Source organism: Octopus sinensis, linkage group LG18 (genome assembly GCF_006345805.1).
Source record: "Octopus sinensis linkage group LG18, ASM634580v1, whole genome shotgun sequence".
Lineage (NCBI taxonomy): Eukaryota > Metazoa > Mollusca > Cephalopoda > Octopoda > Octopodidae > Octopus > Octopus sinensis.
The window spans coordinates 44,831,237-44,856,895 of record NC_043014.1 but is presented as its reverse complement, the minus strand read 5'-3'; the positions used below and the strand labels follow the sequence as shown (position 1 = coordinate 44,856,895).

At 42.7% G+C, this 25,659-nt stretch overlaps 1 protein-coding gene across 1 annotated transcript in view; it reads left to right on the top strand.

The window, feature by feature from the left end:
- Window positions 1-25,659, top strand: part of LOC115221347 (gamma-tubulin complex component 6-like) — a 70,506-nt gene that overhangs the window by 4,804 nt on the left and 40,043 nt on the right. The window contains 12 exon segments of the mRNA XM_029791522.2: window positions 1,927-2,115; window positions 3,444-3,601; window positions 4,892-4,994; window positions 6,950-7,047; window positions 8,554-8,602; window positions 10,112-10,162; window positions 13,460-13,584; window positions 15,616-15,652; window positions 16,798-17,009; window positions 19,819-20,026; window positions 22,102-22,397; window positions 24,730-24,790. Coding sequence (XP_029647382.1) covers window positions 6,956-7,047; window positions 8,554-8,602; window positions 10,112-10,162; window positions 13,460-13,584; window positions 15,616-15,652; window positions 16,798-17,009; window positions 19,819-20,026; window positions 22,102-22,397; window positions 24,730-24,790 — 1,131 coding nt within the window. The 5' untranslated portion in view covers window positions 1,927-2,115; window positions 3,444-3,601; window positions 4,892-4,994; window positions 6,950-6,955.

Sequence of the window (25,659 nt, the reverse complement as noted above, 5' to 3'; positions counted from 1 at the left end):
AAACTCTTGATTCTTGTATAAACAGTAATACCTGATTTTACGAGGACCAGGTTTACGAGTTTTATTTTTCTAGCACAAGATACAATTTTTGAACTAAGTGCAAAAGAAGTTTCTACTACCATAACAAATACTTCTGTGTGTTACCAAGAAATTTATAGAGTGAAAAAAAAGGCTTCTTCTAAGCAAACAACTCTAGACTTGTTTTTTAAAAGGAAATCTAAGAAATCTACAAGTGTTTGTGAATTGGCAATCACGTCTACAGGTGATGGTGTGTGCGAGACCAGTGGAAGTGAAAGTGATTCAGAAAACAATTATAACAACGTTTTTTTTATAAATAATCTTGACATTCCTTTTACATTACATAAATTATTCTTTTCATTCTGCTGTTGTTTTATTGCCATTTATTTATGAGTATTACTCTTTTACTTGTTTCAGTCATTTGACTGTGGCCATGGTGGAGCACCACCTTTAGTCGAGCAAATCGACCCCGGGACTTATTCTTTGTAAGCCTAGTAGTTATTCTATCGGTCTCTTTTGCCGAACTGCTAAGTTACGGGGACATAAACACACCAACATCGGTTGTCAAGCGACGTTGGGGGAGATATACATATACATGACGGGCTTCTTTCAGTTTCCATCTACCAAATCCACTCACAAGGCTTTGGCCGGCCTGAGGCTATAGTAGATGACACTTGCCCAAGGTGCCATGCAGTGGGACTGAACCCGGAACCATGTCATTGATAACCAAGCTACTTACCACACAGTCACCCCTGCGCCTTACATAAATTATTCTTTACATTCTACTGTTGTTTTATTGGCATTTATTTATGAGCATTATAAATTTTATAGGTAAGATATTTTTCTGAGAATGAATTATAATTTATAGCATTGCTGCTGTGGCAAATTTTTGCTCTGCTTTACAAGTTTTCACTTTACGAGTAGTTTCCGGAAGCAAATTAACTCATATATCAAGGCATTACCGTATTGTTAAAATCTGTAAAACATATTTTCCATTTACAAAAAGTCTTTGGCTTTATGAGAAGAAAATGATAAAATATTCCATATTCTCTGCTTGAAAAACTGTATCCCAGAATTTATATGCATTTTGGTCAGGTGCTGGCATTGGCTATGTGGTTAAGGAGTTTACTTGGCAACCACATGGTGTTGGGTTCAGTCCCACTGTGTGATAGCTTGGATATGTATCTTCTGCTGTAGCTCCAGGTTGACCACTGCCTTGTGAGTGAATTTAGTTGATGGAAACTGTGTGGAAGCCCATCATATATGTGTGTATGTGTCATTGTGACTGTGTTTGTCCTCTCTACCACCACCATCACTTGACAACTGTGCTGGTTTGTTTGCATCCCCATAACTTAGCAGTTCATTCAGAAGAAAATTGAATAAGTATCAAAAAAAAAAAATCAACATCAATGGAAATTGTAGCTGTGATACTAGTGCTGATGGCACATAAGAGAAGCACCTGAACGTGGCCGTTGCCAGCACCGCCCCGACTGGCCTCCGTGCCAGTGGCACGTAAAATGCACCATCCGATTGAGGCCGTTGCCAGCCTCGTCTGGCCCCCGTGCCGGTGGCACGTAAAAAGCACCCACTACACTCGCGGAGTGGTTGGTGTTAGGAAGGGCATCCAGCCGTAGAATCACTGCCAGATCAGACTGGGCCTGGTGCAGCCTTCTGGCTTCCCAGACCCCAGTTGAACCATCCAACCCATGCTAGCATGGAAAATGGACGTTAAACGATGATGATGATCATCATCATACTTCAAAAATAAGTTCTGGGGATGCTCCAGCATGGCCACAGTCCAATGACTAAAACAAGTAGAAAGATAAATCTTGTAAAAATATATTAAACTATGTGTGCATATGTGTGTGTTTCATTCATTCATTTATATATTTTGTATTTCTCTTTTAGGTCCACGATGGAGGTGAGTTTTGTCAGTTTGGTTCGGCAGTTGTGTAAACATCATGTTGAAAAAATGATCAAAGATTTGGATTATTTTTCTCAACCAGTACGACTGCAAGGGGACCACAACCAACTTGTGAAGAGGTTCCAGATTAAAGCTTACAATGCATTATTTGGTTACCTTGAGCAACTGGCAAGGTAAATAGGATTGTTTTTTTTTTTCCTTCCTGGGTCCCTGTGTCTACATTACTCTCCACCTGAACTTCTGAGCCAAAAAAAAAAAATAGTTGCATAAATCAAATGGAAATTGTAGTTAAGACACCTGTCCCGGTGACACGTAAAAAGCACCGTCCGAATGTGGTAGATACCAGCGCCGCCTCACTGGCGTCCATGTCGGTGACACGTAAAAGCACCAACCGATCGTGGCCGCTTGCCAGCCTCCCCTGGCCCCTGTGCTGGTGGCACGTAAAAAACACCCACTACACTCACGGAGTCGTTGGCATTAGGAAGGGCATCCAGCTGTAGAAACACTGCCAAACCAGACTGGAGCCTGGTGCAGCCTCCATGGCTTACCAGACCCTGGTCGAACCATGTCCAACCCATGCTAGCATAGAAAACGGATGTTAAATGATGATGATACAGCTCAAGAGTTATGATTGAAGGAAACTGATGAACAGAATCAGCTGCAATTTTTTTTCCTATGTGTGTTTGTCATTACTGCTTTACCAGGAATTTGGTAGAGATGATGTTTAACCTATTCCCAAAATAGTGGGAATACAGCATAACTTGAGTATTTTCACTCTAAAAATACTTCAGGGAGAAATTGGTACTAAATACTGCACCAAAATCTTTATTCTCAGAACTGGAAATGTAATGCTTTTATGTGCCGGCGCTACATGAAAAGCACCCATGCGGGTGCTTTGTAAATGGCACCCAGTACACTCTGTAAAGTAGTTGGCATTAGGAAGGGCATCTAGCCACAGTAACTCTGCCTAAACAGATGACTGGTGCAGCTCCCTGACTTGGGAGGCACATGGCCTAGTGGTTAGAGCAGCGGACCCGCTGTCGAGGGATCGCGGGTTCGAATCTCAGACCGGGTGATGTGTGCGTTTATGAGCGGAAACACCTAAGCTCCACACGGCTCCGGCAGAATGTAATGGCAAACTTCTGCTGACTCTTTTGCCACAACTTTCTCTCACTCTGCATCGTGCAGCTCACCTGCGACGGACCAGCGTCCCGTCCAGGTGGGGAACCTATACGCTAAGGAAACCGGCCCTTATGAGCCAGACATGGCTCGAGAAGGAACAAGCAAACTCCCTGACTTGCCAGCTCCTGTGAAACCGTCCAACCCATGCCAGCATGGAGAATGGACTTTAAATGATGATGATGTTTTTTAGCCCTAGACTGACCTAGATTTACCCATCACTCAAAACAATGATGATGATGATAAATTCTAACTGATGAGCTTTCCTGACTGATTGCTGCTTCTGTTGTTAAGCAATTTCTACTCTTTTATATTACTTCAGGCAGCAGAAAACTGGCTCAAACAAGACATCAATATCTGGTATCAACCAGCAATTGGTGAAGTTACTGTCTTGTGTGGTGGTTCTTTTACAACAGAACAAACACGAAGAAAGCCAACAGTTACAGGTACTAGTGGAGAAATTACTCAAGTTGGATTCAGGTGAGATGAGAACAATTTTCTACAATTAAAGACATTTCACAAATTAGTTAATGATCATTACATTCAGTCATAATTAACAATTTTGATACCAACCCACTTGAAATTGCCCATAGTTCTCCGACACAATTTCTATATTTTAACCCTTTTGTTACCAACCTGGCTGAAACCGCCTCTGGCTCTGTAGTACAAATGTCTTGTTTTCATAAGTGTTGAATTAAAATCTTCCACCAAACCTTAGTCACAATTTATGTTCCTAATACTAGCTGAATGATAACTAAGTTGTCGCCTTACTGGCACTTGTGTCCATGCTAGTAGGGTGCCAAGAGCACCATCCGAGCGTGATCGTTGCCAGAGCAGCCAACTGGCTTCCGTACAAGTGGCACGTAAAAGGGTATCATTCGAGCATGATCGTTACCAACGTCGCCTTACTGGCACCTGCGCTGGTGGCATGTGTAAAAGGATTCGAGCAAGGTCGTTGCCAGTACTCCTGACAGGCTCCCATGCTGGCGGCACGTAAAAAGCACCCACTACACTCTCGGAGTGGTTGGCGTTAGGAAGGGCATCCAGCTGTAGAAACTCTGCCAAATCAAGACTGGAGCCTGGTGCAGCCATCTAGTTCGCCAGCCCTCAGTCAAAATCGTCCAACCCATGCTAGCATGGAAAGCAGATGTTAAACGATGATGATGATTACTAAATTCTGTGTTATATTTAAAGTAATTGAAAGAAACACAGAGCATCTCAAAATAAATACAGTAATGAAAGGGTTAAAATGTTCTAAATTTAAATCTTCCATCAAAATTTCATGTTAATTTATGTTTCAAATATCAGCTTAACAATATCAAAGTTATTTTACTAATTCTTCATTATTTTCAAAATTAATTGCCACAAAGGCTGTGTTCAACAGAGAAATGGTAACAAAAGAGTTAATTGCCCAATATTTCATTTTTTTCCCTATGTGCTTTGCTTCAAACCAAGGCTGTTTAACGAAGAGACGAGAAGGAATATGGACTAAAAATGTATTGAGATAAAGATAATGCAATGATCTTGTTGTAAAGTAGTCCTTTTGCAAGGGCAGCAAGCTGGCAGAATCGTTAGCACACTGGGCAAAATGCAGGTTTGAAATTTCGCCAGGACACCTGATGAAGGCTGGAGGGTTTATCAGCCAAAACATTAACAACAAAGATGAGGTCAAATATCCGTCAAATGTAAATAATGTACATAATTCCTCATAGAACTGTAATATCAATAATGTTTTTTTTTTTTCATGCATCCTTTTTCATAAACTTCTAGATAAATTGGAGTCTTGTCTGAGATTTTTACTGCAGTTAGCAGGCTCAGGTGAACAGAAAAAGGACTTCTTGGCTATCAAAGGAACCATTACCAACCAAGAAAAGTAAGTTTTATTTTGTTGCTCAGTGTTATACATCAGACATGAGGTACTCATCATCATCATCATTGTTCGACCATGGTCGAGACAATGGAATTTACTATGCTACACCAGACTTCACGGTCCATCATAGCATAACGGAGGTCCTGTTGCTGGATGCCTGTATCTTTGGAGATTACATCAGGGTAGGAGAGTGTGCGCCCTCTGGTATCGCAAGTAGATGGCTTCCAGAGGAGAAGAGTAGAAATTGCCTCATTTTCAGCTCTACAGCAATGTCCAGCAAACTGGACTCTCCTACCTTTCACAAGAGATGAAGCCCTACTACAGTCTAATATCAGAAAGGTTTGCCAGCAACACTGTAAAAACATCATTATTACTTCATTACTGTTTTAACATCTACTTTTTCCTTACTTGCATGGGTCAGACAAGATATGTTGGAACAGTTTTATTATGACTAGACGCCTTGACACCAATCCTTACCTGTTTCCAAGCAAGGTGATAAATAATCTCCCAAGTCAGTCGAGCGACAAACAGCCTAGACATGGTTATATGGTGAAATGGAAACAAACAACACCGTATGAATGAGCGTTTTGTTTACACATGTCAAGAAGACTGGACTGGGGTTTGTGTGTAGACGTGACTGTGTAGTTAAGAAGTTCACTTTGCAACCATGTGGTTTTGGGTTCAGTCCCACTGTGCAGTATCATGGGTGAGTGTCTCTCTACTATAGCCCTGAGCCAACCAATGTATTGTGAGTGGATTTGGTAGGTAGAAACTCTGTGTGTGTGTTTCTTTTTCTTTTATTGATTGCAGCCATGCTGGAGCACCGCCTTTAGTCGAACAAATCGACCCCAGCACTTATTCTTTGTAAGCCTAGTACTTATTCTAGCAGGCTCTTTTGCCAAACCACTAAGTTACAGGCACTTAAACACACCAACATCAGTTGTCAAGTAATTGTGGGGGACAAACATATACATACATATACTGTTGTGTCTGGGGAGAGTCATTCTCTTTTACTGGTGAGTGTGTTAAACCACAAGGCACAAAAAGAAAATGACTCTCCCCAGACACAACAGAATATGCTTCAACACACGAACTCACACAAAGAATCTTGCAAACCAAATCCAAAAATGAAATATATATATATATGATGGGCTTCTTTCAGTTTCTGTCTACCAAATCCACTCACAAGGCTTTGGTTGCCTGATGCTAAAGTAGATGACACTTGCCCAAGATGCCACGCAGTGGGACTGAACACAGAACCATGTGGTTGGGAAGCAAGCTTCTTACCACACAGCCAGGCCTATGTATGGTTCTGTCTCCTTGTCTTGACGTTGCATGCTAATTGTAAACAAAACATCGCTGTTGTTTTGTTTGCAGTCTTCTGTGAAAGCATGTTTGGACCAGTAAAAAATATTACCTTGCTCAGAATCTAGTGAGGGTTGGTGACAGGAAGTGCATCTGGCTGTCAAAAAATTTTGTCTTGATGTCCGTGCTAGTAGGGTGCCAAGAGCACCATCTGAGCGTGATCGTTGCCAGAGCAGCAGCGTGGTTGTTACCAAAGTCGCCTTACTGGCACCTGTGCTGGTGGCATAAGGATTCGAGCGAGGTCATTGCCAGTACTGCCTGACTGGCCTCCTTGCCGGTGGCACGTAAAAAGCACCCACTACACTCTCGGAGTGGTTGGTGTTAGGAAGGGCATCCAGCTGTAGAAACTCTGCCAGATCAAGATTGGAGCCTGGTGCAGCCACCTGGTTCGCCAGTCCTCAGTCAAAATCGTCCAACCCATGCTAGCATGGAAAGCGGACGTTAAACGATGATGATGATGATGATGTTACACACACACGCACATACATATATAAAACTCTATCACTAGTATTGAGTCCTGTTATCAATAAATTTTGTTGTTATTTGCCACTTAACAATGTTAACAGTACTAACATTTCTTTTTATCATTTTAGAATACTATGCTGAAACTCGTTGGCTTTGACTATTTGAAATCTACTCAGAAATATTCCTCACAAAATGCTAGTTTCATGTATTATTCCCTCTATCCCAGGTATAGCCTGTTTATTTTCCTCTTTGAATACCTCGTCCCTCATTTGTTGTTCATAATCACCCAACTATGATATATTTCTCTCTGCTTCACTGAGGCCAGTGGTTCTTGACCTTTTTAATATCTGGGGACCAGATCCAAAATCTGGACTTTTTTTAGGGGTGGGGGCCACACTAAAAGAAGTAGAACGTAAGTCAATTAAAGAAAAAATTTATTATATTTATGGTGTTAGGAAGGGCATCCAGCTGTAGAAACTTTGCTAGATCAGATTGAGCCTGGTGCAGCCCCTGGCTCGCCAGTCCTCAATCAAACCGTCCAAGCCATATAGCATGGAAAGCAGATGTTAAACGATGATGATGAAAGAAGACAGTTGAGGGCCACTTGCAGGATGCTTGAGGGCCGCTTGAAGGATTCCTGAGGGCCACTGGAAGGATGCTTCAGGGCTGCTTGAAGGACGTTTGAGGGCCACAAGAAGGATGCTTGAGGGATGCTTGAGGGCCACTTGAAGGATGCTTGAGGGCCACGGGAAGGACGTTTGAGGGCCACTGGAAGGACGTTTGAGGGCCACAAGAAGGATGCTTGAGGGCCACAGGAAGGATGCTTGAGGGCCACAGGAAGGACGTTTGAGGGCCACAAGAAGGATGCTTGAGGGCCACAGGAAGGATGCTTGAGGGCCACAAGAAGGACACTTGATAATTATGTTCCTGCCATTATTATTTAGTGGAGGCGCAATGGCCCAGTGGTTAAGGTAGCGGACTCGCGGTCTTAGGATCGCGGTTTCAATTCCCAGACTGGGTGTTGTGAGTGTTTATTGAGCGAAAACACCTAAAGCTCCACGAGGCTCTGGCAGGAGGTGGTGGCGAACCCTGCTGTACTCTTTCACCACAACTATCTCTCATTCTTTCTTCCTGTTTCTGTTGTACCTATATTTTAAAGGGGCCAGCCTTGTCACACTGTGTCGCGCTGAATCTCCCCCGAGAACTACGTTAAGGGTACACGTGTCTGTGGAGTGCTCAGCCACTTGCACGTTAATTTTACGAGCAGGCTGTTCCGTTAAGTTAAGTTAATTTTTTGGCTCAAAAAGCAAAAAGCAAGGCCATGTAGGGGGACATGGAGTTATGTACAGGGTGGTGTTCATGCAAAGAGTTCAGGCCATTTCCGGTCAAGAGAGACTTTGAACCGAGCGGTCGTCGGCATCTTCGCTATCTCGTCCGGCAGCTTATTCCACGGATCCTCAACCCGGACGGAGAAAGCCCCTCTCCTTCGATTGAGATGAAATCGTCGCAGATAGAGCTTTTCGGAGTGACCCCCACAGCCGACGATCGAATCAACTGGAACCCTCATCGTTGTAACGACGGACAGAGTGCCAGTCAGTCATTATTATTTTCATCATCACCACTTTACTTCCCTTTCTTCATATTTGCATGAGTTCCAGCATTGTGATAACCTTAACCGAATGTCCCTTAAATGTTGTATTTCTAACATATTTTAAATGTTTTCTTGTTTCAGGGAGTTATTTGAGTCTAATGGGTTGGATTGCTCTCATGACTGGCAAGAGGTAAGGGATAAGATCTTAATACTCTTAATCTCTCTGTTACTCTTTTACTTGCTTCAGTCATTTGACTGTGGCCATGCTGGAGCACCACCTTTAGTCGAGCAAATTGACCCCAGGGCTTATTCCTTGTAAGCCTAGTATTTATTCTGTCGGTCACTTTGCCAAACCGCTAAGTTACAGGGGCATAAAGACACCAGCATCGGTTGTCAAGCCAATGTCGGGGGGATAAAAACAGACACACAAACACACACATACTTATATACATATATATGACAGGCTTCTTTCAGTTTCCGTCTACCAAATCCACTCACAAGGCTTTCCATGCTAGCATGGGTTGGACGATTTTGACTGAGGGCTGGCAAACCAGATAGCTGCAGCAGGCTCCAATCTTGATCTGGCAGAGTTTCTACAGCTGGATGCCCTTCCTAATGCCAACCACTCCGAGAGTGTAGTGTATGCTTTTTACGTGCCAAAAAGAGAAATAAGGAAAGCTTCTAAAATTGCATAAAGCTAAAAAAAAAACCTTTATATTTTGGGTGCAAATCCCTATCTTCAGAAGAATGCAATCAAGGAAATGTGTATTTACATAGATTTTGTTATTTCGGTGTTTGAGTTAGAAGCAGCAGCAATTCCCCAACTTTGAGACTGTACGATGGTGGCAGTTGTGTTGTGGTGTTAGTGGCATAGGTATTACACAATCTTAGCTAAATAATATAGAAAGGGCCATGGCTGGAATGCCTTCAATTGTAGGTCTATTCAATCATGGTTGCACCAGAGGTAATCTACAACAACGGTAACAACAATGAAAAGGGATTTATCTTAAACTAGCACTATGACCCGGCAACGCTGCGTGCGTGCGCACATACACGCGAGTACTGTCCAAATCTCCGACCAATCACATACAGCTAGCTGGCATTCAATTGGTGTATCAAGTTTCGGGCATTTTGATTGGGTTTTGGATAGAAAATTCACAAAAACATCACTTCTATTGATTTTTTTAATGGCTTTGCAGGGTGACTGGGGAAATGTAAAGATGTGCACGGCCACCCTTGGACGGTTTTGAATGACCATAGAAAGTGCGAGCCCTCTAACTGAAAAATTGTGGATTTGTATAAAGGACACACACACACACACAGACATTTTGCCATTTATATTTATAGAGATAGAGATACACTTGCTGAATGTTAAGTCTTCAAGATCAACTCCTACAACTCCATGGATTTTAACACTTTGTATCACAGCAGTAAATTGACAGAATCATTAGCATGTCGGACAAAGTGTCTGTAGTATTTGCTCACAACCCTTTGCGTTCTGAGTTCAAATCCTGCTGAGCTCAATTTCTTTCTTTTCGTCCTTTTGGGATCAATAAAATCAAATACCTGTTAAATTCTGTGGTCAGTTCCTATAATCCGTCTAAGACAAAGCAAGGCATTTTATAAACATTTTACTCAATGTAATCTTTCCATTTGTTTTTTTCTGTTTGGAACTTCTATGATATTCACTTTATTTCAGATATTTGCAAAATCCCCAGGACAGGGTCTGTCTGACAATTTCCGTGTAAAGGTAAGTTCTAGTACTTCTTTTTGGGGGGCGCAAAAAGATCTTAATGACCTGCTGTACCTCATTTCATAAAATTTTGGCATTATGTGATTCAGTAGGTATGGAGCTTATTTCCTAACCGGCTTCCGTGCCAGTGGCACTTAAAAGGCACCATTCGAGCGTGTTCATTACCAGCGTCGCACTACTGGCAGTCGAGCCCCGTGCTAGTAGGGTATTAAGAGCACCATCCGAGCATGATCGTTGCCAGAGCGGGTATCTGGCCGCTGTGCCGGTGGCATGTAAAAAACACCATTCGAGCATGATCGTTACCAGCATCACCTTACTGGCACCCGCGCTGGTGGCATGTGTAAAAGATTGAGCAAGGTCGTTGCCAGTGCTGCCTGACTGGCACATAAAAGCACCCACTTACACTCTCAGAGTTGTTAGCATTAGGAAGGGCATCCAGCTGTAGAAACTCTGCCAGATCAAGATTGAAGCCTGGTGCAGCCATCTGGTTTGCCAGCCCTCAGTCATACGTCCAACCCATGCTAGCATGGAAAGTGGACGTTAAACGATGATGATGTGGTGTCATGGTTCAGCACCTTGGGTAAGTGACTCCAGTTATAACCCAGGTCTGACTAAAGCCTTGTGAGTGGATTTGGTAGATGGAAACTGAGAGAAGCTCATTGTATGTATGTGTGTATTTGTGTATTTCTGTGACATCATATGATGGTTGTAAATAAACATTATCTTCATACAAATCATGTTTGTTTTCAATCTTCATGAAGAACAAGTTTAGCTATAGGAAAATATTCCATCTAACCCATGCAAGCATAGAAAAAGTGAATGTTAAATGAAGATGATGTACTGCAGCACCTCATTAATGTAGATTAGTGAAAAGGATTTCACTCTTGGAAGTATTTGAACCCAGCACTATAAACCAATTAACCCTTTCGTTACCAACCCGGCTGAAACCGGCTCTGGCTCTGTAGTACAAATGTCTTGTTTTCATAAGTTTTGAATTAAAATCTCCCACCAAACCTTAGTCACAATTTATGTTCCTAACACAAGCTTAATGGTAACTAAGTTATTTTACTAAATTCTTTGTTATATTTAAAATAATTGAAAGAAACACAGAGCATCTCAAAATAAATATGAGAACAAAAGGGTTATACAAAACAAAGCATTTGACTTAACTTGCTTCTGTCTGATTTAGCTGAAAACTATTGTGAATCCCAAAGCCCCAGCAAATTTTCTGCAAAATTTTTGAAAATTGTTCTACAAGAAATAAATGTAAATGGCAGAATAACTAAAATCCTGGGGAACTAGCAAAAAGGGGTTAGTCTAAAGTTCAGTCTTTACCTAAGTTAAGGAGGGTTTCTTTTTCTCTTTTATATTTTTTTCACATGACTTAACCTATCACATTTTCAAGGTCTCCAAGACTGGCAGAGCTATGCCGTCGGTAACTTCGGTTCCTGGTAGGGCCACCCAAGGCGGATTGGTCTGACACCGAGTGGTATTAGGGCCACAACCCGGCAGAGAGGGCTCTGGTGAAAATCCTCGGAGCATCTGTTTTGGCAACTGGCGGCTCCTCGGTCGTTCTGTCCCTGCGTCTGCGGACAATCTGCAGCAAACAGGATATCTCTACATGCAGGATTGTTGGGGATCGCTTGTGAAATTCACATTCCCATGAAACTTCTTCCACCGCCATGGTTCGAGATGCCTCGAGGGTGGTGGAAGAAGCCGGCTCGACCTGCCCAGGGTGAATGTCACCACAAGTACAAGTAAGTACAAGACTGGCAGTTGGGATGGAAGAAGTTACCCTCTGAGTGGAGACTTGACCTGATTATTGCAACATAGAATACTCTGTTAGAGGCATCCAAAGGCCATGTAATAAAGTCAATCCAACTTGTGCCATATTTCTGTTGAAATACACTGTTTTATTTCGGTCCATTTTTAAAAGAACGAAGAATTTTGTAAAAATTACTTTGTTGTTATCAAGCTGGTGTTTGGGACATAAATTGAAACGAAATTTCATTGGAAGGTTTTAATATTGACTACTCTAAAACAGGTAGTTTGTATCATAGAATTAGAGGTGGTTCCAGGTGAATTGATGTTAAAAGGATTAAACTGGATGACAGATTAAATCTATCAACCACACTCTGTGCAATGACTGCTGGCTGGAAAATAAGAATCATTTGTACTTCACAGTTGAGTGGTTAGCCATGGGAAAGTCATCTAACCGTAAAAGTAGATGTTCTAGTGATTGAGATGTGGAAGCACTCCGTCGGTTACGACGACGAGGGTTCCGGTTGATCCAAATCAACGGAACAGCCTGCTCGTGAAATTAACGTGTAAGTGGCTGAGCACTCCACAGACACGTGTACCCTTAACGTAGTTCTCGGGGGATATTCAGCGTGACACAGAGATTGAAAAGGCCGGCCCCTTGAAATACAGGTACAACAGAAACAGGAAGTAAGAGTGAGAGAAAGTTGTGGTGAAAGAGTACAGCAGGGATCACCACCACCCCTTGCCGGAGCCTCGTGGAGCTTTTAGGTGTTTTCGCTCAATAAACACTCACAACGCCCAGTCTGGGAATCGAAACCGCGATCCTACGACCGCGAGTCCGCTGCCCTAACTACTGGGCCATTGCGCCTCCACTGATTGAGATGTATTGATATTGATTAGGTCCAGTTGAAGACCAGCCAGTGTGAACTGTGGCCAGTTTAGGATATCTTGTTCTGTTTCAGCATGCACCTTGTGGTTTTTCTATTGTTGGACTCCTGTTTGCCACATAACGTAAAAGGCTACTTTAGAAAGTTGGGTAGTTGGGTGTTGGGCAGATGTACAAGGTGTCTCAATCATCTCTGCTGTAATTTGGTTACTTTATCTTCAGATTTCTTCTTTGCTCTCAGTAAGACCTTCTTGTTAATCATGCTTTCCTGTCACATGCATACCTTGGAGGCACATGGTCCAGTGGTTAGAGCAGCAGACTCACGGTCGAGGGATCACGGGTTCGAATCTCAGACCGGGTGATGTGTGTGTTTATGCGCGAAGCACCTAAGCTCCACACGGCTCCGGCAGAAGGTAATGGCAAACTCCTGCTGACTCTTTCGCCACAACTTTCTCTCACTCTTTCCTCCTGCATCTTGCAGCTCACCTGCGACGGACCGGCGTCCCGTCCAGGTGGGGAACCTATACTCCAGGGAAACCGGGAAACTGGCCCCTATGAGCCAGGGATGGCTCGAGAAGCAACAAACATACATACCTGTGATTGCTCTATGATTTTTAGAAAAATGCAACTTTAACTCTATTTTTCAGAATATCCTCAACGATAACCATGAAAACCTTACACAGAGGACATTGTATGGTGCTCTCAGCCATCGCAGTGTTTACAATCTGGACCTTAAACTGGGCCTACCTGACCTGCTACCAAACCAACAAAGGTAAAACTCCTACCTGTGCTATTATTGCTATCCTTTATTCTTTTTCTAACCTCTTTTTATTCATTTTCTATCCACTATGTTAACTCTGACTCAAAGAAATTTTCTATGTGGTCACTCAATCTACTAGAAATAACCAAATCTCTAAAATTGCTCCTTTATCTTAAAACGTGAAGGATACATTAGATTATAGTCCTAGATACTTTGTTTGGAGGCAAGAAAAAGAGAATGGTCAAGGCTGGAATGCTTGACTGTAGATCAACTCAATCAGTTGACCTTCTTGTCTTGTCTTGAGACAGCACTCACCCAGAGTGGGTTGAGCTGGCTTCATTCATCCTCAGTGCTGTATCTCTTATAAATGCTGACCAGGCCTGGCGATTTGAGGCTAACGACTGCGTGATCTCCAACCACTCCTTATTCTAGCGGCGAATGCCGTAGATATGGGGGCCTAGGTTGGGTTCCAGATCAGCCTTGACTGTCATCAGCCAAGTTTTTTGTTGTCCACCACATCACTTTTGCCAACCCTGAAGGGGAGCTGGGGCAATTGCTTCATAGATGAATTCTCCTGGTTGACGACGGAGGGCATGACCCAGCCAACGCAGAAGTCTCGTTGGGATGACTTGTCAGAGGGAGGTGATTTTGCACTGGTGTCGCACCGAATTGTTGGAGACAAAGTGATGCCATCGAACATGAAGGATGCGGCGTAGACAGAGGTGATCAAAGGATTCTAGTCACTTAATATCTTCCACCCTCATCGGCCATGACTCGCTGCCGTAAAGGAGAATCGTTCGCATTAGTGCTTGGTAGATCTGTACTTTGGTGGTGCGGTTGACTTAGGGTTAAACAGTAGCAACTAGCTCTTTGCAGCAAATCTATCATGGGCAGCCAGTGGCTTACTGAAGGTGTAATAATGGGAATACAATCCTCACTTCACATTAACATTTGCTAAGGCAGTCTGTTTGCAACACCTGTCTATTGCAGGTGGGACCATTCTGTTTAAGAGTAATTTTCAGTTTCTATCATAGATGTGGGTGTGGTCATGTGGTAAGAAGTTTGCTTCCCAACTGCATGGTCTCAGGTTCATTTCCACTGTGTGGCACTTTGTGCAAATATATTTTTTTACTACCCACAAGGGGCTAAACACAGAGGGGACAAACAAGGACAGACAAAGGGAGTAAGTCGATTACATCGACCACCAGTGCGAAACTGGTACTTTATTTATCGACCCCAAAAGGATGAAAGGTAAAGTCGACCTCGGCGGAATTTGAACTCAGAACATAATGACAGACGAAATACCGCAAAGCATTTCGCCTGGCGCGCTAACGTTTCTGCCAGCTCGCCACCTTTGTGCAAATAACTCCTACAGTACTCTTGGAAATGACCAAAGCTTTGTGAGTGGATTAAGCAGACAGAAACTGAAAGAAGGCGGCGAGCTGGCAGAAACGCTAGCAAGCTGGGCAAAATGCTTAGCGGTATTTCGTCTGCCGTTACGTTCTGAGTTCAAATTCCGCCGAGGTTGACTCTGCCTTTCATCCTTTCAGGGTCGATAAATTAAGTACCAGTTATGCACTGGGGGTCGATGTAATCGACTTAATGTCCTTGTTTGCCCCCTCAATGTTTAGCTCCTTGTGTGCAATAAAGAAATAAGAAACTGAGAGAAGCCTGTTGTATATGTGTGACGTGTGACAGGGCCGAGATGTGACACATTACTGTACTTAAGAAGACCTGCTTACCACAACAGAATAATTATCCTAAAACCAAAGTGCCACATAAAAAGCACTAGTGAAGCAAACCTATAAGCAAAGACATTCTATCCATAACCATCTCAACTTTTTTCATTTGTAGGGTATCTGTGTCCTTTATTTTTTTGAAACTGTAGAACTTGATTTAAGGGAGATTTGGCTTCTATTTCTAGTAGATCGAACAATTTTGTAGAGGCTCCCCTAATTCGGCTTCCTACTATTTTATGGTTAATTAAATTTCATGCATTAAAGAAGTTAATAAATCATTCATAATTTCCATTTTTTTCCTCAGGCATCTTGTGTGTCCCAAAATTCGTTCGGTTAAAACTGTAAGTATCTAACTTTTAATTTTTCTACTGCTTAATCAGAGAGGATGGAGTGTGTGTGTGTTTGTAGCACCCATGACTAGTATTTCTTCAGGGTCTTTGAAACTGGTTGGAGGAAGGGCGGAAGTTATTCTCAAACCAGAGACCTGATCTGAATACATGAAGAAGAATGAACCCTGCCAAAGGATCACGAGGGCCTAGTAATGGTGTTAAACTGAGCAGGGGATGAAGTCTGTTCTCTAAGCTGTTTAAATCATCATCATTGTTTAACGTCTGTTTTCCATGCTAGCATGGGTTGGAAGGTTTGACCGGGGTCTGGAAAGCCAGGGGGCTGCACCAGGCTCCATCTGATCTGGCAGTGTTTCTACAGCTGGATGCCCTTCCTAACGCCAACCACTCTGTGTGTGTGTAGTGGGTGCTTTTTACGTGCCACTGGCACAGGGGCCAGAGGAGGCTGGCAACAGCCATGATCACTTGGTGCTTTTTACGTGCCACTGGCACGGAAGCCAGCCAAGGCAGTGCTGGCATCGGCCACGTTTGGATGGTGCTTTTTATGTGCCACCAGCACAGGTATCACAACTACAATTCCATTTGATTTTTATTTTGATGTTGATGTACTTGACTCAATAGGTCTCCTCAAGCACAGCAGGTCATGTGAAAACAATGAAATCTGTTGTTATATTTTTCTCATATACAGTTATAAATGCACACACACACACACAGTATATAAATAGCTGATCCTCAAACTTTAGATGAATTCTATTGAATTAACAATGTCATTAATGGCATGAAAAATGACATAATGGTATATAATAAAACGTTCTAGATCAGAAGGCTACATGTTCATATCATGTCGGGGTCACCACAGTTTTGTGGTGGCTGGAACCGTTTAAGCTTTCATGCGTTCCATGACAACATGACAAGGCAATGATGTGTATTTATGCGCAGGTTGAACGACAGTTAGCTGCACAAACCAAATCATGCTTACATAGATACTGCTCTGCCAAAATGAAATAATTCTACAAGTCTTTAAGGATCTGTACTGAGCTTTCTCTTCTTTTGTGTATAAATACATTAAGTGTATGTGTGGGTATACATACATATATAATAAATATATATCTATATATATATATAATGTTTACATCCAGGTGCCAATGAGGACTTCTTCGCCATTGTTTGATGAAGGATTTCTTGATGAAGAGACTTCTCGTGAAGAAGAGGTGTCTCCAATAGTAACCACACTGGAAGCTTCCTCCAATGACAGCGGCATTTCTCAGCCATCGGATTTGAAGACCAGTATTTGGGATGCTGCGCTGTCGTTCAAACCAAGTGAACATTATACATGGGAAACTGTTGGAAAGTAAGTCAACTTATTATGTAACCCCTACAAAAGGCGGTGGACTAGCAGAAAAGGTAGAGCATTGGAAGAAATGCTTTGTGGTATTTGTTCAGGCTGCGAGCTGGCAGAAACGTTAGCACGCCGGGCGAAATGCATAGCCGTATTTTGTCTGCCGTTACGTTTTGAGTTCAAATTCCGTAGAGGTCGACTTTGCCTTTCATCCTTTCGGGGTCGATTGAATAAGTACCAGTTATGCACTGGGGTCAATGTAATCAACTTAATCCGTTTGTCTGTCCTTGTTTGTCCCCTCTGTGTTTAGCACCTTGTGGGTAGTAAAGAAATAGGTATTTGTTCTGGCTTTTTACATTCTGAGTTCAAATTCTGCAAAGGCCAACTTTGTGTTTCATCCTTTCAGGATGAATAAAATAAAATGCCAGTCAAGTTCACTGGTTGATAGTGTTAACAACTCATCATCCTCTCAAAATTGCTGGCCTTGTGCCTAAATCAGAAACCATTTTGTGTCCCTATCATAAATTCTCCCTATTTTCATATATTCAACTACCAGCATATTTTTATATATAAAACTGAAGTTGTGTGTGTGAGAGTCTGTCTCCTCCAATTTAGATTCCTAACTACTCCCACATTTTGCGGTGCAGTTTAACCAAAAGCGGGTATCTTATAGTCATGATTCATATCGAGCCCTTCTGGGTATTAGCGTGCGTCTACAATGAGTCTACGATTTAAAAAAAAATTTACCATTTTTTCGCATTTTTTGCTCAGTTTATATAAGGGAAGTAACTCTCTAAAAATGCTTATATAGTTATTTCCCTTACAAACCCAAGCAACGCCGGGCGATACTGCTAGTTAGATAATGTTATTTTTATATAGTAAAGGGACTCTGGAACACTGCTGTTTTGACATATTGTGTGTTTTCAGCCAGAAATACTTGGACTAATGAATCTGATAACAGCCAGTGACCTCGTTTGTAATTTCAGTAAACAGACTTTTCACTGATTCTTGCAAATAGTTTGTTTACTGAAATTACAAACAAGGCGCAGGAGTGGCTGTGTGGTAAGTAGCTTGCTTACCAACCACATGGTTCCGAGTTCAGTCCTACTGCGTGGCATCTTGGGCAAGTGTCTTCTGCTATAGCCCCGGGCCGACCAATGCCTTGTGAGTGGATTTGGTAGACGGAAACTGAAAGAAGCCTGTCATATATATGTATGTGTGTGTGTGTTTGTGTGTCTGTGTTTGTCCCCTTAGCATTGCTTGACAACCGATGCAAGTGTGTTTACATCCCCGTCACTTAGTGGTGCGGCAAAAGAGACCGATAGAATAAGTACTAGGCTTACAAAGAATAAGTCCCAGGGTCGATTTGTTCGACTAAAGGCGGTGCTCCAGCATGGCCGCAGTCAAATGACTGAAATAAGTGAAAAAGAAAATTTTTTTTTAAATAAAAAAAAGATAGTAAAAAGAAAGGCCGTCTTGTTTGTTGTTAACACAATGTTTCAGCAGATATACTCTCCAGCCTTCATCAGGTGTCTTGGGGAAATTTCGAACCTGGGTTCTCATTCCTAAGGTATTTTTTGATGTGATTATAATTTTTTAGTCACTGCTTGGAACGGAACTCGGAATCTTGGGGTTAGTAGCCTGCGCTCTTAACCACTATACCATATGCCCATGGGCCCAAACAATAATTATAATAATAATAATAATAGTATTGAAACATACCTTAGGAATGAGAACCCAGGTTCGAAATTTCCCCCAAGACACCTGAAGAAGGCTGGAGGGTATATCAGCCGAAACGTGTTAACAACAAACAAGATGAGGACAAATATTCATCGAATGTAAATAATGTACATAATTCCTCATCTCTTAGATTCACATGATGTTACAAAGTCAGCACTTTTAGAGAAGCAGAGGCCATTAAAAAGACTAGATGGTGTACAGTAGATGTAAAGGGAGGCAAGATGAGTGCATTAAATAGATTAACAGGAAATGGTAGTCAGCAGTTTTAGAGGAGCAAAGGCCATTGTTAAAACTAAAAAAAAGGGTAAGTGAAAACCTGTATCTATAGTACTACTTACTTGTACTTGTGGCGGCATTCACCCTGGGCGGGTTGAATCGGCTTCTTCCTTGGAAGAAGTTTCATGGGAATATGTGGATTTCAGAAGCAGTCCCCAACAATCCCGCATGTGTCTATAGTGACTCAAGCATTAGAGAAAATTTATAAATAGTAGAGTTTACATGAAGTAAATTTACTCTGGGTATGATATATCTTGGAGACTGATGTGTGTACATTCTAAAAATACAGGCCATGGATAGGAATCTTAAATCTTGTTCTGAAAAAAAAAATAGGATGAAAATAAAAAGAAGAGAGAAAGTAAAACCCTCTACAAAGTTTACCAACCACATGGTTCCGGGTTCAGTCCCACTGCGTGGCACCTTGGGCAAGTGTCTTCTACTATAGCCTCGGGCCAACCAAAGCCTTGTGAGTGGATTTGGTAGACGGAAACTGAAAGAAGCCTGTCGTATATATGTATATGTGTGCGTGTATGTTTGTGTGTCTGTTTGTCCCATCCAACATCGCTTAATAACCGATGCTGGTATGTTTACGTCCCCGTCACTTAGCGGTTCGGCAAAAGAGACCGATAGGATAAGTACTAGGCTTACAAAGAATAAGTCTTGGGGTCGAGTTGCTCGACTAAAAAGGCGGTGCTCCAGCATGGCCGCAGTCAAATGACTGAAACAAGTAAAAGAGTAAAGAGAGTGTGTCTAATTTCAAAGCTATTTCTTCAACTAATATTTGTACCATTTTGTGTATTTTCAGACATCCAGGATTACAAGAACTGCCTTACCTCACTGAGGCTGGTCCAGAAGCAGTGGACAAAATATTTGCTGTTAAACTCAACGAGATGTCCATATTATGTCCCAGTCTTCAAGAAGCATCTAAAGTTACTGTCTCTGTTAAGCAGCTTGTCAATGATATTCTTCAGTTACTCGTTGGGGTCCCATCTCACCTGTTTCTACTAAACAAGGTAAATATATATCATCATCATCCTTTGACGTTCGTTTTCCATGCTGGCATGGGTTGGACGGTTTGACCAGAGCTGTACTGAGTTCCAATATGATTTGGCTTGGTTTCTGTGACTGGATGCCCTTCCTGATGCCAACCACTTTACAGTGTGTGCTGGGTGCTTTGAACGTGGCACTGGCATGAGTGCTTTTTACATGGCACTAGCACAAGGCTCTTGTAGGCCAATTCTCTTCACCAGGGGATGCAACCTTAACACTTCTGCCATGGAGGACAGCTATATATATAAAACGCACAGAAACGTTAGCACGCCGGGCAAAATGCTTAGCGGTATTTTGTCTGTCGTTACGTTCTGAGTGCAAATTCCGCCAAGGTCGACTTTGCCTTTCATCCTTTCAGGGTTGATAAATAAAGTACCAGTTTCGCACTGGGGCCAATGTCATCATCATCATCATCATCGTTTAGCGTCCGCTTTCCATGCTAGCATGGGTTGGACGGGTCAACTGGGATCTGTGAAGCTGGAAGGCTTCGTCAGGCCCAGTCAGATCTGGCAGTGTTTCTACGGCTGGATGCCCTTCCTAACGCCAACCACTCCGCGAGTGTAGTGAGTGTTTTTTACGTGCCACCTGCACAGGTGCCAGACAGAGCTGGCGAACGGCCACGAATGGATGGTGCTTTTACGTGTCACCGGGCCAGGCGATGCTGGCAACGGACACGAACGGATGGTGCTTTTACGTGCCACTGACACGGGGCCAGACAGAGCTGGCAAACGGCCACGAACGGACGGTGCTTTTACGTGTCACCGGCACGGGGGCCAGCCGAGGCTGGCAACGGACGCGAACGGATGGTGCTTTCACGTGCCACCGACACGGTTGCCAGACAGAGCTGGCAAACGGCCACGAGCGGACGGTGCTTTTACGTGTCACCGGCACGGGGGCCAGACAAGGCTGGCAACGGACACGAACGGATGGTGCTTTTACGTGCCACCGACACGGGGCCAGACAGAGCTGGCAAACGGCCACGAACGGATGGTGCTTTTACGTGCCACCGACACGGGGCCAGACAGAGCTGGCAAACGGCCACGAACGGACGGTGCTTTTACGTGTCACCGGCACGGGGCCAGGCGAGGCTGGCAACGAACATGAACGGATGGTGCTTTTACGTGCCACCGACACGGGGCCAGGCAGAGCTGGCAAACGGCCACGAGCGAATGATGCTTTTGCGTATCACCGGCACGGGTGCCAGATGAGGCTGACAGCGGACACGACCGGATGGGTCACTTAACCCCTGCTTTCTGATATATGATTTGATTTTGATTGTTCTCACTGGTCTTGCCGGGTCTTCTCACGCACAGCATACTTCCATAGGTCTCGGTCTCTGGTCATTTCCTTGGTGAGACCTAGAGTTCGAAGGTCGTGCTTCACCACCTCGACCCAGGTTTTCCTGGGTCTACCTCTTCCACAGGTCCCCTCAACTGCCAGGGTGTGGCACTTTTTCACACACCTATCTTCATCCATTCTCACCACATGACCATACCAGCGCAATCGTCTCTCTTGCACACAACATCTGATTCCTCTTAGGTCCAACTTTTCTCTCAAGGTACTTACACTCTGTCGACTATGAACACTGACATTACACATCCAACGGAGCATACTAGCTTCATTTCTCGCAAGCTTACGCATGTCCTCAGCAGTCACGGCCCATGTTTCACTGCCATGTAGCATGGCTGTTCATACATATGCATCATACAGTCTGCCTTAATCCCTTTGTCTGTCCTTGTTTGTCCCCTCTATGTTTAGCCCTTTGTGGGCAGTAAAGAAATATATATATATATATATATATATATATATATATCATCGTCATTGTTTTGATGTCCTCTTTTTCATGCTCGTATGTGTTGGATGGAATTTGTTGTGGTGGATTTTCTAGTCAGATATCATTCCTGTTGTCAGCTCCTCACCTGTTTCCATACAGGCATGAAAAAATAGATGTTAAACGATGATGACAATTATAACCTTGTTACGTTCAAACTCTATTTTATATTTTTTATGGATGTGCTTCATTTGTCTCTTTTCGCAGGAAACTCAGAAATTTTATATGAAAGACTGGATTTGTGTATCAGGGTTAACACCAACATCAGTGGATAACCTGCTTGCACCATTTGTAGAATCTGGTAGCACCTACCATCAGCTGTCCTTGTTAGTACAGCTACCCGTCCATAAAATTACCGACAGTGGTGGACACACATATCAGGCTTTCATACAAGCTATTGACAACTACCTACTCTACTACCGAGCTGCCGTTTTGTCTATTCCCAAAGATATTACATTGCTTCAGCTGGAGTTTTATTGCCGTCGACTGGTGAAACAATTGAAGTAAGTAACTTGTAAACATTGGGTGTATGTGTAGCAGTCTTATAATGGCATAGGCCAGGGTTTCTCAACCTTTTTCTTTTGTCCTGTACTTTCACTTTCATCATCATCATTGTTTAACGTCCGTTCTCCATGCTAGCATGGGTTGGACAGTTAGACCAGGATCTGGGAAGCCAGGAGGCTGCACCAGGCTCCAGTCTGATCTGGCAGTGTTTCTACAGCTGGATGCCCTTCCTAATGCCAACCACTCCGTGAGTGTAGTAGGTGCTTTTTACATGCCACCGGCACAGCTGCCAGGCGAGGCTGGCAACGGCCATGATCGGATGGTGCTTTTTACGTGCCCGTGTGTCCAAGCATGTATTGCTGTGTTGCACACACACACACACACATCATCATTTAACCCTTTCATTACCAACCTGGCTGAAACCGGTTCTGGTTCTGAGTACAAATGTCTTATTTTCATAAATGAATTAAAATCTTCCACCAAACCTTAGTCACAATTTATGTTCCTACTACTAGCTGAATGGTAACTAAGTTACTTTACTAAATTCTTTGTTATCATCATCATCATCGTTTAATGTTCGCTTTCCATGCTAGCATGGGTTGGACGATTTTGACTGAGGACTGGTGAACCAGATGGCTGCACCAGGCTTCAATCTTGATCTGGCAGAGTTTCTACAGCTGGATGCCCTTCCTAACGCTAACCACTCCGAGAGTGTAGTGGGTGCTTTTTACGTGCCACTGGCATGGACGCCAGTCAGGCAGTTATATTTAAAGTAATTGAAAGAAACATAGAGCATCTCAAAATAAATACAGTAATGAAAGGGTTAATGTCCGTTGTCCATGCTGGCATGAAATGAGCAGTTTGACTGGAACTGACAAGCTGGAAGACTGTACCAGACTCTAGTCTGATTTGGCATGGTTTCTTCCTAATGCCAACCATTCTGAAAGTGTAATGGGTGCTTGTATGTGCCACCGGAACAGGTGCCATTTGCATGACACCAGTATCTGTCACCACTACAATTTCACTTGGTTTGGTGGCTCTTCTTCTCAAGTATAGCATAATGGCAAGTGTCTTGGTCATTTGTCATTGCCTCCAAGGTGGCGAGCTGGCAGAAACGTTAGCACGCCGGGCGAAATGCGTAGCTGTATTTCGTCTGTCGTTACGTTCTGAGTTCAAATTCCGCCGAGGTCGACTTTACCTTTCATCCTTTCGGGGTCAATAAATTAAGTACCAGTTACGCACTGGGGTCGAATGTAATCAACTTAATCAGTTTGTCTGTCCTTGTTTGTCCCCTCTGTGTTTAGCCCCTTGTGGGTAGAAAAGAAATAGATATTACCTCCATGAGGTCCAACACTTGACAGGTGCTTTTTACATGCCATCAGCACGTGTGCCAGTTACGTGACACCAGCATCAGCCATGACTATGATTTCACTTGGCTTGATGAGTCTTCTCAAGCACATCATATCACCAAAGGTCTCAGTCTCTAGACATTGCCTTTGTGAAGCTCAAAGTTTGAAGATCATGCTTTACCACCTTGTCCCATGCCTTCCTGGGTCTACCTAAACCAATGGTAGCCTTGTTAACCCATAAATAAAGAATATTTATCCACCAATGAAGTGTTGAGCATTCATTCTCACTGTTCAATATTAAATAAATAAATAAATGCGCCCTTTTAAAGCCTAGCCAGGCTCATGGGTCCAGTTTCCCAGTTTCAATGGTGTATGTGTTCCCTGGCTGGACGGGACGCTAATCCATCGCAGCGTTACTCATTTTTGCCAACTGAATGGACTGGAGCAACGTGAAATGAAGTGTTTTGCTCAAGAACACAACACATCACCCGGTCCAGGAATCGAAACCACAATCTTGGGATCGTGATGCTGACAGCCTAACCACTAAGCCAACGCACCTCCAAACTGTTCAGTATTAGTGTGTATATATTGAGCATCTCTAAATCTCACCTGTTGACTGTATATATACATATACATATAGAGGGAACCAACTTGGTATCTGGTCAGAATGTTTGCAAAAGAATTTCACTAACGGGATGCAAGAAGTAGGTGGTGGTGATGTTGATGACATGTTTAACCCTAGGTCAACCCCTATCTAGTAAACCTATGATCAAAGACACTCCAACTGTGAACATACCATATTTTGTTGAGGAAATCTAGAATTACTTTATCTAATTTTCTTTTTGTTACAAAACTGCAGTATGGTTTAAGAAAGATTTAGCTGCTATTTCTAGCAGCTTGAATAACCACAGAGAGATCCTTTCACCTATCACCCATGTATGTGTGTTTTATATATTTCTCATTGTGTTTTGTTTGTTGTCAGGTTCCTGTCAGGCCTCTGTCGCTCTAATGGACAGATTAACAGCACACCATCCATTCCTGTTGTAAGTAAATTTATGCTCATTTCTCATACAGTATGCTCATGTATATCTACGTGCACGTGTATGCACAACACTGCATATACATGTATATCTATGTTAATATACTTATATATATATATATATATAATATATATATATATATATAATATATATATATACATATATATATATATATAATCAAAATAAGCAACAAGAATGACTCCGGTAATTTGGTACAATTGTTTCGTACTACATCATTTTATTAAATGTTGTAAGTATTACAACAGATTTAAAATGCTGAGCACTCATCAGCCAATTATAGAGGTTTTCCATTAATACAAGAATGTTCATATCAAGTGGCAACATTATAGACAAAGATGTGGATTTAAATTTTAAGAACATTTGTGGTATGTATATATATATATATATATACCACAACGCATCCAGCTACATATATCCTGACACATTATGCCACAGTGCATTTCCAGTGGCAAAAGAGAGTGTAAGTTAAGTAGAATAAATACCACAAGTTATGCTTACTTGAATGTATGCATCTTTCACTGATATACATATACGTACAATATGTGTGTGTATTTATATATATCTGTGCCGGTGGCATGTGAAAAGCACCATCTGAGCGTGGCCGATGCCAGCGTCACTTTTGCTGGCTTCTGTGCCAGTGGCACATAAAAAGCACCCACTACACTCATGGAGTGGTTGGTGTCAGGAAGGGCATCCAGCTGTAGAAACACTGCCAGATCAGACTGGAGCCTGGTGCAGCCTCCTGGCTTCCCAGACCCCAGTCGAACTGTCCAACCCATGCTAGCACAGAAAACAGACGTTAAACAATGATATATATATATATATAATATATATATATATATATATATATA